Raw genomic sequence first — 15,127 nt, forward strand, 5'->3', positions numbered from 1 at the left:
GATAGGCCACTAGAAAAGACGTATACAGTGCTGCGTTGTTCTATACGGCCAATATCCAGCTATAACCGAATCTGCGCTATATGTTCATCCGAAAGGGTCCACACGGGAGACTTGTACATGCACGCAATAGGTGCTATGGGCGGGATGCGAGTAGTGTCGACTTGCCTTGTGCTAGAAAATAAAGCCACCTACTGGTTCACGGCGGCAATCCTGGTATTCAGTCACTGTAAACAAACTACGCTGCGAACGTCCACCTAATTCTCAGAAAAGCAACTGAGCGTCCTAGTGCCCAAATAATCACTCGGAGAAATCATTGCAGTATTCAGAAATCTCTGTTATGCACGTGGATCACCGCCATGCCAGAATCTGCAAAATAGCGCCTGTAAACTCGAACTGCTATATCATGTGGCAATTGATAAGACCTGCTTATCGATACGAATAACCACGATAACATCCTTGGCCTCTGTCATGATGAATAATGGCTAGATCCCGTTGTAGTGGTTCGTCACGATAGCCATTTACAGCTCGTTTGTATACGCCGTCAAATATCGAAGCAGAAACAATATTTCGTCCTGGTAAGCGACCAACAGGTACATATGGTTTATGTTATTTCAACCACTTCAAGGCATTGTTTATCGGGCCAGAGTGGCTGTAGACCTGCATTTTATTTGCCACTGAAGCCTAATAATAAGACCGGGGAATGAGATAGAATGATGGTCCAGCCAACTCAGATCTCGTTCAGATGGCTGTTAGCCTTCCAAAGGTGACGTGTGGCATTCATCCAACCAATAACGTGTATGAAGCGAAGCCACTCGCCGATTGCATGTCACCTAGTGGCCCTTCGGCCACGAATAAAGTCCACCTCAAGCGTATGACAGCCGCTTATGTCGATGCTGCTCGAATTAGATAAATCGCTCCAGTAGCATTCTAGGTCCATTGATGGGCGTCTCAACCAGGGTAGAGTTGCTGAAGGTTCACATTCGCGGTCCATGTGCCGCCGTAGTTGAAGCGTGGCAGATGCTTCGACAGAAGATACTTCAGAACAGCCTGAGAAGCTTTATAAATGTTGACTGTACGAATGTGATCTTTACTATGACGCACACGTCGCTGACCCATGTTTAGTTCAGTACGGTTACGAGGTCTTCCAGCAGTTTCAATATTTCTATAGGAGCGCAGATAGTTCGCAAACATTCTGGAGAGGTCGGCTAGCGCCCAAAGAGGCATGAATATTGTTGATTGTTCTATATCCTAGGGTGTGGACAAGCCTTATCTGGCGGAATCATATGCCCGAATGCGTTGTATGACGGGGGGACTACTGTATACGTTCGTCCCAAATGCTAGGAAACAAGCGTGTTAAGGTGTGCTGCTGAAGACCAGCGATGCAACTATCCACGAAACGTTATGCTACTGTACACAGTCAGTGTTTAAGCGACGATGTTGACCACGTAGAAGACACTATTGCCTTCTTTTCTAGCGTTGGCATCGCTCTATGACGGGTTAAGCGTGATTGCGACATGATAGACAGTTCTGTTTACACCGCTATGATTCTGGGGTCAAATAGTTTACCATTATCATCTTTAGTCGCCGGAGGAAGCAGAACACTGATGAGCCTATCCTGGCCATGATGTACGTACTCTCCTCAAAAGTGACCGACAACAACAGCAACCTAATTGACGTCTCTTACGACAAGAAACCCACGGCCTTGGGAATGTTGGTGCCACTTATTGTGCTGCCGATATGGACTGGCTCGAAGTATCCCACTTTCTTGATGAGATGACCGAAACGCACACAACCCAACCTCTTAACCGTAGACCTGACTAGGACCGGACCATGTAGGAAGCCAACGGACAATACTCTCTCCTGCGCATCGGTGTGTTAGAAATTGTCCGCCGCTAATGTAAATATTAAGACCATTTGATCGCTGATGTTTGCCACATCAATGACTGTCCTTACCTTGGCTAATATGATATATTGATCATCAACCATCGAATGAAGAAAAAATCCCTCGATTGAATCTGAGATGAATCACGATGGGCTTTCCGACTTTGAGGACTTCCGTGACATCTGTGGGGTTCGATCGTTTAAAGAAGAGCTAGGAAGCCAGGGCTGATCAATGAGAGGCGCAGTATACCACATACTTAGAATAATACATGAGCTGATTGCTTTCCTTGCCACCCAAATGAATTCTGCCAACCCGAATTGGACGTGGTTTTCTCGTCGCCGATCGCGACACCAAGGGGTCGCTACTTTGAGATCGCTCTGCAGTTGCTTGCGACAGTGACGCCATAAACAGGGAAATCAATTGGTAGATAGCGGCCCTAAGTGTCTGTGACACAAAGGTAAACATCTGCATCAGCAATGGCGCCCTTTGCATTACCTAGCAGCATTTAAGTGTTGAGTAGGGACGTTCCTCACACGGGTACATTCCTCGGATGGTGTCACGTTGTCCCGTCAGTAATCGTGAAAAGCACTGCCACTGTCAAGGTGTATCTAACTTGCGACGTGCTGAGAAACTTACACGTGTACTCAACTTTACCAGGAAAGGTTTCATGCTCTGCAGGCGAGTTGCTGACTCTTCCTGTCGGCCTGTTGTGTTGCAGAATATGTATCAATAGTTTCGACGATTAAAACAGCCACCTATTGAGTTTCTGAGGCTCACTATCGACCTTGACATTAGCGACTGCCCCGCCCTGTGTTAATGTATTCAAACTTGTGGCGTGAACGTACTAGTGGTGAACGTACTGTGGCAGGTGTTCCGGGTACAGGTGTTGGGAAGTGCATTAAAGTGACAAATCGGGTGGAACTACTGATACAGAATAGCTCCCGTTACTTATTTACAGGAGATGCTTACATAGTGGGTGTAGGCAGAACATCAAATGGAGGCGACAAATAGGGACTACGCCGCGGTAAAGAAGTTACTCCTTGTCAACAACGGGGTTATGTCACTCTTTAATAATGTTTGCTACCTCAGCGACACTCGCCAGATAGAGACATAACGGTATTCGAGAGGCCTGGCATCAAGGAATCGATCCTACATCTCAACGGATATTTGGAGTAAGCCTAGGAAAGCCATTTGGACTATGAAGCACCTTGATCTTTTCAAACACTTGGTCATGGGCATGTAGAGGTGCTTCATTCTGAACCTGGCTTGCCCCAACTACCGAGTGATTGAGTGTCATGTCAGACAACACCGAGGAGACTAAGGAGCAAATGTAGGTGGAAAAATGCCGCCCAATTAAACAAACTAAAGCTCAAGTGATGACACGCTACTTACACCTTAGGTGCATAAATGAGGGACGGCTGGATAAGCTGGCACGTACTGGACAGCCTATCAAGGTGTGACGAGTTTTAGGCAGTACCGCTTCCCTAGAAACGCTGAAACGTTGATGAGCAACCCTATATCTGGTGCGCTGCTGCATTCGGTGCTAAAGCAGAAACAGGTCGGCTGTGGTCATGTACATCATGCTGGTAACATATTCAGAAGGACGAGGCTTGACCACGCCCAGTACGCCACCAAGGTTGATCTGACGATATATACAAACAGCGTCCTCGCTATTGATCCATCCGTCCAGCATAGAAGCACCAGGTAACCTTTCTATCTTCTCTATGACCCGAGTATGCCGCAGTTGATAGAAACTTCGACCGCAAAGATGTCGAATCGAAGAAGTACGCCAATGATACAGACAGAGAATGAGTGTGTGTGTGTGTGTCTGTGTCTGTGTGTGTGTCTGTGTGTGTGTGTGTGTGTGGCAAGTACACTGAAGACCAAGACGCGGTCGCAAAGCAGTACGCTGACGACAATCATTGCCTACTCAAACAAAGAAAAACAAATAAATTTGTCAAAATTCAAAGCGCATCACAGTATGTGAAAGAGTATTAAAATAAACATATTTTGCAGAGATAATTATTTATTTGCATTCTATCAGAGATTGTTACTGTCATCTAATGAAAAATGTAAGGACACATACCATTAAACTTAAAAAGTAAAGACTGTAGTAAATAAAAATGACGATTGCAATACAGTGTATCAATTCAAACCAGTTGAAACTCAAAGTAAACACGCTCTGCTGCTGAATTTCTGCTTTAAATATTTCACCTCAGTGAGAGTGCAATACCGCGGTATGTTATGGAAACGGTGCATTTCTTTCAAATAATTTGTCTGTATCATGTATTGCAAATACACATATTTAGGTCATGGTGAAAGATAATGACGCCTGGGTGGACAACAAGAATAATTACGAGTTTGCCTGCTTGCAATATAAGTTTTCAAAATACGGTAATTGACATGAGTATCAGTAGCAACAGCATGTTGCGAAGCTTAATCTTAGTTCAACGTCTTTCATTTCTTGATAAATCCGATGACTTTGTATTGCAATACCTAATGGTTTAAATCAGAGATCTTACTGTTTCATCTCGAAACTTCAAATGTACTTTTGACGAAACATTATAGTTTTTGATCTGGATTAAGATCTTTGTCCATGTTTGTTTGATCAACTTGTCCAGTTGTTTGCAATGCGACGCAATGACAATTTACCGAATATACCGTTTTGTGTTCTGTTATCTTCGCAAAGCCCTCTTCCGCTTATATTTATGTCGACTCCTATGTACACTTTCGTACACACGATTTAGAGCTTCGGCAAAGATGGGTTCAATAAAAATGTGCAATATAACTCCCAACAACATGGAATGAGTACTCAAGTTTGCAGTATTTCCATATATCGATATAGCTGCATCAATCTTTCACCTTTTTACCTCCGTTCCATTTATTTATACAAGAGTACTTCCCGTGGACACCGCGTAATATAAGTACATTTTGATCGCAAATTATAACCTCGTTTTCTAGTGTCAGGTAACTTTGCCACAGTAATAATTATAATAATAATAATTAGTAGATAAGGAAGAAGAGGAAGAACAACAACATAGACATGAAAGAAAAAGAAATAATATTAATAATAACATAATAAAATATATTAATATTAATACAAAGATATTTTACTAATCATATATTACATATTCACAGATTATGACACAAATTAACTCCGTCCTCTTGAATAAACAGTTCTAAAAGATCATTGGTGATCAGTCAATCATTTAGAGTATTTTGTTTTATAATGCCATCTCATTTAGTTGTGGAATAAATACATTTTACTTTTGTGTCTCTTTCTTTCTTTCACAGGGAGAAGACCAATTATATTACCAAAATGTACGTTTTTTTGTACCGGTTTTGAGGTGTCCGCCAAAGAAGATTGTCTGGTTCCAATCAGTGGTATTCTTGACTATATGTACAGATAAAACTCAAGCCTTGCAGGATTCCAGGACATGTGGAACGTCTGTATGAATAACAAGACGATGACATTCAACTATTCACTTTTTTCACAAATGTTGGCTTTTTTAAGTAAGTGGAAGGCGCAACTTGCTATGGTTAAGATTCACATATTTACTTTCATTTCTCAGTCGAAGATATATCTATAGTTACGGAAATGCACATATAATAAACTGCGAATGACTAGACTAATGAGTTTTATATCTTGTGTACGATAGAATTCCATAACGTATCTATGTATTTTCTGAAATAAGACGTTTACTTTGATTACAGCAGCGTAAGGTTCTTAGGAAACCTTTTTTTAAGTAACGAATGCAACTGCTAAAAATGCAAGACTATTAAACATAAAGGACATTCCAATTTAATAATTATACTTTTGATTTCACGTGCATGAATGATAAACTTTAATAATAGTAATGATACCAAAAACATGTAAGCAGTATAAAAAGCCTAGAAAGATAAATGATTTAATAAGAGTTTCTAAGGTATAATAATCATATGATAAAATATTAAAGCATTCATTCCAGATTTATTTTTGGTCCTAACAACCATTGTTGTATTGGTTGCTTTTCATCGATATTAATGATGCCAAAACATATAAGGAGTATGATACGACCAAAAAGATGAATGATTTAATAAGAGTTTCTAAAGTTTAATAATCATAAAATAAATTATTAAAACTTGCATTGTAGATTTGTTCTTGGTATTGAGAACCATTGTTGTCTTAATTGTTTTTCAGAAGTTATTTAGGAGCAGATATATATTTTGTAATAAACATTTCAGGGAGTTTATATATATATGGTGTGTAGTAGCTGAGAGGAAAACGTACACCTATCTTGTAGTGTACAATAATGACAGCAACGTCGATAATGTCAACACATACCAATTTTCTTGTTTTGTAAGTATTTACATATTACACGAATCAAATATGTGTATTTTGCGTATTTTAAACTGTTTTCTTGCTGAGATCTAATAGACTAATTTGTGTCCGTTAGTTTCTTAACGATAGTAAATCAACCACCTGAAAAATATTTTCTTTTCAAACCTGAAACGGCACGTCAATTACTTTATTAGTACATTTTCAGGGATTATCTTAAAGTTAACTTGTTCCAGCCACTTAACTTGTCATATTAATGATGTGTACTATTTCCTATAAAGGCTATTTCAAGTAACGGCAGCTTTGCAACGATGGTTCCGAGGAACTGCACCGAGGGACAGACTCCAACCTCTTTTGCGCAGAATCACAATGGATCGGATATTGGAGCCAAAGTGACCATGACCGCATACGGTGTGAAATGGTTTTATCATATTCACTCATCATATCTGCCTTGTCACCAATGTTCATAGTCTTACTTCTTACACTTTTCTTGCACAAATTGGAGTGTCAAATCATTAATATCATGTCACAGACAATGCTCTATATATATATTTTCCTATTCAATAAATCAGTTAAGCATGATTTATTATAAATTACTATTGAATGATGTTGGGACGACTAAGTCATGAACTGCATTTTCTTCTTTTTCAGATACCTGCAGTAAGTGATACAGCGGCTTCCCAATTCTGCAAGTTGTATACAAATAAAACTAATAATTAAAAAGAGAAACTGAGACACGCTCTTTTCAAAACACTAATCATTTTTCATTGTTTTATCTGGACAGTTTGTACATAAAGGCTGGCATAAATCTGAGTTATGATCGTCTCTTCAACAAGTTTGTATTTTTGTAATGTCAATTAATATCATTGTATCAATATTTAGGAATATGAACAACATTTCAATGTCTATATACAAACTAAATTGCTAATATTCCTGGTTTTTAACATCTTATTGCAAGTATTATTTCATTGTGAACGAAGCGTCTTGTTTCGTAGAATGTCTTAACAATTTGTTGAAAATGTTTGCTTTCATAACGCTAACATATGAATGAAGTCTCTCAGAGGTAGACATATTTGTATTCCCAGGGGAAAGTCCCTCCACTAGCACTGTGTGTGAACTACCTGACGTGTTTAAGAACTCAGTTTGGCGGGATAGTACAAAGGGAAATATTACCAATTCGGAGAAAACCATGTCTGGCTGGACATTTACGGCCTTTGGCCATAAAGTATCGGACTGGGAGTGCCTTGATAGTACTATGTTTACATCTCAGGGATTTCTTTTGTACAGGTGAGTAATTGTGATGTTCATATGTTTCCTCTGAAAAGTATCCATGCCTTCAATGATTCACAGAAGCCTTAATGTCAAATAAAAAGTGGATAACCGAATTAAATCAGCTTACATGGGTGCATTTAACTGAAGATTATTATCAACGATTCTTGCCCCATATTATTGGAAACGAAAAATGTGTTTCCTAAATTGACAGTAGTTGATATTGGCAAGATCATTGATAAAAACATTTTAGTGTTATTGGGCTGTCAAGTATTCTTATATAATAATCGTTTCACGAAACATTGCATCTAGAAACAAAAGGCGTTTTTGGTATGCAATCTTGACGCGATGTTGGTGACTCAGACGATCCAAAACATTGAAACTCTTTTACATTTTTGCAGAATTATACAATGATTCTTATCACCGAGAGAAATAATACGAATACTTAAGATGATCGGGTTATATGAAAATAGAAGATATTGCTTTGCTCTGAGTGACTCGGGTAGATTCATCGACTTTGTAAACTCCACGAGTAAACGTCAATTCTTTGTTCACTCGGAGCAACAAAATTAGCCTTTTATTCTAGAACCTATTGGCTGGTAATATGTATAACAGACTGAAGTAGCATGACGTAACCTCAAGATAATGTCAGTGGTTTACCTGTTATGTCCAGATTTGTTTATGTGTACATTCGCACAGAATTATACGTTGAAACTTAATTCTCTTTCCTAACTCAAGGGAAAACATATACTGAAAGGAGCAATGAAGAAAATAAAGGAATTCCTGATTGTTGGATTTAACCTTAGGTCGATTTCATGCAGAAATACCATACTTGCCACTAGGCACTGGAGGCGTCTTTAAATAAATCCAAGTTTTCTTGATCTTAATTTTGTGATATCTATTGACGGGCACTACAGTGAATTAACAAGATTATTTGTATTAGAAAATCCAGTATTTTATGGTATCGTATAAAGAAACAATTAGTAATATCATTCCACGAATAAATATTACAAAAATACATACGAATGTGATTGATTAATATAATTGCTATTGGTGACGAGAGTTAAAGGCTTCGCAGCAACTATCTTTTGTTTTCATTTACATTCAATATGGATTGTGTTTGCAGACTTATGGAAACAATAAGCGGACCTGTCCAATACTATGGCTACCTATGCATGAAATTTACAAGAATGAGTGCCAAGTCTTACATGTATTATCTCCTGCATGGTAAGTTAAAAAGAGCGGGGATCACTTCTTGGCTGGGATCTAAATCATTTGTACAAGATACAAATTATAGTTCGTGTGTCAGAAATCAATGTTAGTCTCCCAGTATTGTCTATGTGCTCTGCTATTTTCCAAAACGATAATTCTTACAGCTGTCAGTAATATTTATGCCTGCTTGTTCCCTGATAAAAGATATACGGCATCACAATAATTAACACGAATATATGTCTGATATAAGTGTCAGTTATAATATTACATTGTACTAGTATGTGTGTAATGTCACATTTTTTCTTTTGCCTTTAGCACAAGAACCTTTAGTTGGTCAGGAGAGAGTTTACTTGTCGACAAGTGCCCCTATAGCCAATGCTACAACTCTTTGCAATCTGAACAACATAGAGCCAATGGAACAATTCCATGTTCTTATCAAATCAGGTACGTGAGATCTTTAACGTGTTTGCTTGGTTTTCTTTTGGGAAATGTGTTATGAATAGAAGCATATTACGACAGGGTGCAAGATTAAGATCTATTGTCCGATGCTATGCATATTTGTTTAATTTCTCTTTCACTTGGCAATAATAACGTAATGTTGTAATGCTTGTATAGTCACGTACTATTTCGAAACGTTAACCGCAACAGTAAGAAACTTTGTCCTAAGGATCCCAAAGGTAGGCCATTTTACTCAAGTATCTTTCTTCTTCATTCTTAGTAAATGAATACATTATTTGCAACTAGGTATTATCAGGTAGTTTGGATAACTTATAACTTGTACTTCTACCAGGGTTTGAATCCGATGTAAAACAGAATTGTCCAGATGCCATCAGAGGAAATTATGATTACATATATTATGGATCTGACGGAAGTATCAAATGTCAGACCAGTAATGACGAGTGGAAAGTATGCAACGATAACAAAACCATGAACTTTAATTACACTACCTGCAATCAAGTCATGGCCTATTCTGGTGAGTCAAATGAAATGTTTCTACTTAAAAACTACTTGATTAATCGAGACCAAAATTTAGCAATTACACACTAGCTGGTCATTTATGAAACACATCTGTTGAATATTTGTGTCAGATGTTTCACATAATAGGGTATAGTTAAATTAAATTGAACTTCAAGAAGTAATAGTTCTCAACCATTCTTCTTCTATATTCTGCATTCTATTTCTTATAAATAATGGACTAAATATTCTTCACGCCTGAAATACTGAACGATATTAAGCTCGCCATTAAAATCACAAGCGAAACAAATATTTTGCCCAGGCATTTAGCCCTCCATCATTAAAGTTTCATAAAAAACTTCGGTTTAAAATTTCAAGAATCCGCAAATATTTATGCTTATTTTCTTTACGTTATTTCAGCAAGCGGCTCTGTGTTTTGCGTAGCATCTATAGTTCGCACCCACGCATACGTGATGGTGTACAATTCCGATCCAGATGTGGACAATATCAACACTTACAGATTTTCATGCTTTGTATGTATACCTTCAATTATGATTGTATCTAGGTTGTGTACAAATACAGAATAATGCATTCTACCGGCCCAGTTATGCTTTGCTGGAGACAAATCTAAGCCTACGTTATACGTATGTATTGACCGACTAATCTCTCTAAGATAAGAGGTTTCGAATATCTGGTTACAATGAACGTTGTGATGTATTACAGTTTTTATTAATTGATATTCTTTGGTGTTGAATAATATTTTGAATGTCGAAATATCATTATATTCAATTAAACGCAAATACATTTAAGCGTGTATTCAAAAATGGAATTCGTTTTCTGCAAATATCTAGAAGCAAATATCAATGTATTTGAACCTTCAGGCAATATCATCTGATGGGAAGTATGCCTCTATGGTACCAAACAACTGCACTGAGGGACAGACACCCAATGAATTCGTGAAAAGCCATAATGGAACTTCAATCGGGGCTAAACTTAGTATGTCTATAAAAGGTCAGTATTGTATTTACCGAATTTTGCTATCCCCAGTTCATGAAAATTAATCTTTCAGGAAAAATAAACAAAAGCCCCAGAAGAACATATAAACAATCACAACCATGCATTATTTACTTCAAATAAGAAATCATCCTGATTTTCTTCGAGAAGTATATTTTTCATTACGTAGGCTGGGCACATCAACTTTAAAGCCTGGCAAATGACATTTTAATTTCAAAACTTGAGTACGCTGATCAAAGCTGGAGTAGTATCCAACTTCAATGTAATATTTATTAAGCCAAGGTTTGCTTGGAAGCAAATATAATTTCTTTCCCATATTCGTTGCATAGACCGAAATCATCCGTTAAATTAAAAATATGTTTAGTAAAAGAAATTGCGGTTGAGGCAAGAAGATTTAATCACACAGAAATGAACCTAACCTGGAATATAAAAACAAATATCGTAAAGATATTTAAAGCTTGCCGAATGTATGGATGTTGTTAGATATGTGGGACAGTCGGTATGCTAAACCGTCTCATTTTCATCTCTTATTATTTTTCATAACGCCCGAACAAAATAGTACTATATATCGGTGAACAGTTCTAGAAGAATATTTGTAATCAAACAATCAATTAGAGTTTCTTTTTATATAATGCGATCTCTTTACTCGTGGAATAAATATATTTTACTTTTGTTTCTCTTTCTGTCTTTTACAGCGAGTTGTGGTAAGTGGTTAACACTTGTGATCTTCGCATTTATATGTTAATCTCCACATTCTTCACAATTATCCTTGACGTCAGTAAACATTCAACACTATCTTCAGAAGAACTCATTATTCACATAGTATATAGTATTATCAACACTGGTGAATAAATGTCCTTCTTAGTCTATTTGAAAATATATCTATAATAGAAGAAAATAGTATACCGATTAGAAAAATTAATCTTTGGTTATACAAAATAAATAAATATTATTATTTTATCAGCACGTTCTAACACATTATATGCTTTCAATATATTTCATGCAATATTATTTGTAATGCATCCCTGATACAGGGATAGATTTTCTCTGACAAGTTCATAACCAATCGTCCTTCAAAAGCATTGCGTATTTATCTTCTTATTTTTGTTGACGAATAAATTCGTTTTATGTTCCTGCAGCATCATCGTTGGCTGACAGCTGCCAATTCGACAACGTGTTCATAAACTCGACATGGATGGATAGTACCAAGGGGGAGATAACCTTTAGCATGAATATAATGTCAGGATGGTCCATAACGGCATTCGGGCATTCTGTATCCAACTGGAAATGCTTTGACAGTAGTGACTTCAACACAACTGGCTATCTCTTGTTCAGGTATTTGGGAATCGAACTTATTTGCCTTTTGCATATATGTATGCATATCAGTCTTTCAACATTCCAAATGAATTACGTTGTCATTTATATCTGACAATTTATTGTTTATATATCTATTCAACGGAAATTTCTTTGTCGTCGTTGTGGTACCATAATTGTTCTCAGTACCTCATAGTTGTAGGAAATGTGGTGAATAAATATTTAACGTATATTAATAGAAAATCAGTATGTACAGTAATGTAAATGTGTTCGTGATTTCGATTACTTGCCTCTATAACTACATTACTACATACAAATATCTAGTTTATAAACAATTCAATAATTCCTCATTCCACTAATAATCATCCCTAAATTAGATATTAGTATATACCAATACAATGAACACGATCTCTAGGAATAGACAGTGGTGAGTCCAAATGCTATTATTTCCAAACTACATTTCTGTTCAGTATTGATCAGCAGATTTCTCATGTCGAGATTCACAATTATGTTTTGTTTCAGACTCTCTGATTCTATCAGCGGCACGGTTCCTTTATACGCTTATCTCTGTATGAAACTCACAAAGATAACTAACTACTCATATTTATATTATCTACTGAATGGTAAGTTCCGTTTTTTGCATAATCAATATTAGGTATTTCTAAATATGATTCTTTTTTTTCTGATATATTTGTTAAATTTAATGATGTCATGGAAGACGTGTAATGTGTATTTAATAAATAATGTGTCATTCGATGATTAAGTAGCAAAAAGAATGAATGTGATGTTTGGAAATGAAGAAGCCTGTACTTATTTAAACAGCAAAACCAAAGACGTTCTTAAAAGACATCCGTTCTAAGGATGAATTAGATATTTCTCTAACTACTTGATTAGCCCTTGCACAAAAGCAAATGAAAAGAAAATAATATTCCAAACCAGCATAATAAACAATGAGTGGACATTGGATTTGAAATTTATGAAAAGAGTCCAATAGTAGTATTGGGCATGAGCTGCTTGCAGCGAATATAGCATTGTTCAACGAGTTTCATAAACTACACGTCATCTGAACGTACGATTTCTCCATTACTGTACCAGTTTTTGTCGGGACGCATGGTGTCTCTATGGCTTGTATGTGATTGAATTAAATTGATCAACAGTTCCACTTTAAGAGATACAAATTGTTCCACACAACTCAGGGACTGTTGGTAATATTACTAGGGATAAGACACGTACCAAATAGATTTCAGTGTTTGCTGGTTGACAGGGACTTCAATAATGTTTAAATGGCAATGTCTCACAAACGATCGAAGGATCAATGGTACTATCTGCACCAACGAAATAAGGAAGTTACCACTTTTGTTGTTTATTACACTGGGTGTAAATATTGTTGGCACGTTCAGACACTTTCGTATTTTGTTTGGATTTTCACCTACATAGAACAGTCTTCTAAATTAGTAACTTTTCATGTTATTTAGAACTTATGTCTTCTTATTTGCTTAGATGAAAATATAGCCAAAATTATTTCTTCTAAATATAAGTTACGTTTATGTGGGAAATTAAAGTTAGAAACTAGATTATCTTCTGCCATCTATCGCATATATGTATTATGTAACTGCAGCCCAAACAGCCCAAACAGGCCAGGAAAGAGTGTTGGTGACAGAAAATGCTTCACTTGAAAATGTATCTGCTGTATGTAATGAAAGAAATATAGAACCTCCTGAACAGTTCCACGTCATCGTCAAGTCCGGTAATATCAGTTTCCACATCTAGCATTAGTCATCTACTGAATTGATTTTGTTTTTTTATAGTATTTAAAAAGAATGTGCAAATCTATATGCCATATGGATTGTTCAAGTAACATATTTAAAAGAGCAATTTAAGATATTGTTTCTATTATGCATCACACAAATTGATATAATACATTACATTAACAGGTTTGATTTATTTATACCTCTAACTTACAGGTCTTATATTTTCCTGTTCTAAGCAGCCGAAGTAACATTTAAGTAGAGTTCTTATACCTCCTATCTTTTGTAACTAATGGCCATCTGTTAGAGGTGAAATGAAACATGCCTGGATGAATAGGTTAATTGCAGTTTCGTTATCCTGGTATTAGACGCTCATGCGTCCTGTTATATTTTCTAGACAGATATCTGTCTGAAAAGATACCAGAACTGTGATGGGTGATATTGAAAGTATCGATCATTTGTTTGCAACTTCCTTTTGAATTGCAGGGCATCTGTCAGAGGCTAAACAAACATGTCCGAATCCAATTAGGGGTATCTTCGATTACGTTCACCAGGCACCCGATGGAAAAACGTCATGTGCTATGTCGCATGACAGATGGGATGTATGTACCGACAACAAGACCATGACCTTCGATTACACCAAATGTTCAACAATAATGGCCTACTCATGTAAGGGACAAGGAGTGACTTTTGTTAGAACCCAACGAACACAAGATTCTGAAATATTATTTAAATAAATATTTATTGCAGTGATTCTTATATAATTTCATGCTCTCAGAGCTGTTTCCTTCCATCCTATGAGAAACGTTAGGTAACATAGAATTAAATATGAAACATGATGACAGCAAGAACAATAATATTCAAACGAGATGACAGCTTAAAGAAAGCGAAACCATTTTCCAAAATTGTTTACATATTTCACATACACGAAAATGCAATGATGCATTCTATTGTGGGAACTCAATTTTATTTCTTTCAGATAATGGGTCGGTATCATGTGTTGCGTCAATCACGAATGCACATACTTACGTCATGGTGTACAACAATGATGCCACCGTAGACAACATAAATACTTACAGGTTTACATGCATGGTAAGTAAGTTCTCAGTATGCTGTATTTGACTGATAATAGCAATGTTATGTGTTAATCAGAGGCAAAGTGTTTCTTGTTGTAGTTCAGAATAGATATGTTTGTTGTAAGTGCAAACGGAACTACTTTAGACGAATTCTGAACTGCTTTTCTTATTGTTCCTGTCTTCTGGTAGTCGATATAATTCTGTTAGTAAATTTGTTTAAATCTCTATCCTATCGTCCATCATATTATGTTAGCATACATTTAACCTACTTAATTTTTGAATGCCTATAAAGGTCCTAGACGTCATTAATTGAATGAGTTTATTATTTGTGTATTTCTTA

At 36.6% G+C, this 15,127-nt stretch overlaps 1 protein-coding gene across 1 annotated transcript in view; it reads left to right on the forward strand.

Moving 5' to 3' along the window:
* The window catches only part of LOC149796992 (uncharacterized), a 60,240-nt gene that overhangs the window by 37,161 nt on the left and 7,952 nt on the right, over positions 1-15,127 (forward strand). The window contains exons 13-17 of the mRNA XM_089960682.1: positions 7,286-7,487; positions 12,486-12,586; positions 13,582-13,710; positions 14,198-14,380; positions 14,691-14,803. Coding sequence (XP_089816808.1) covers positions 7,286-7,487; positions 12,486-12,586; positions 13,582-13,710; positions 14,198-14,380; positions 14,691-14,803 — 728 coding nt within the window. The remainder of the gene's footprint in view (positions 1-7,285; positions 7,488-12,485; positions 12,587-13,581; positions 13,711-14,197; positions 14,381-14,690; positions 14,804-15,127) is intronic.

This window comes from Sinohyriopsis cumingii, chromosome 6 (genome assembly GCF_028554795.1).
Source record: "Sinohyriopsis cumingii isolate HCF-2022 chromosome 6, ASM2855479v2, whole genome shotgun sequence".
NCBI classification, from domain to species: Eukaryota; Metazoa; Mollusca; class Bivalvia; order Unionida; family Unionidae; genus Sinohyriopsis; species Sinohyriopsis cumingii.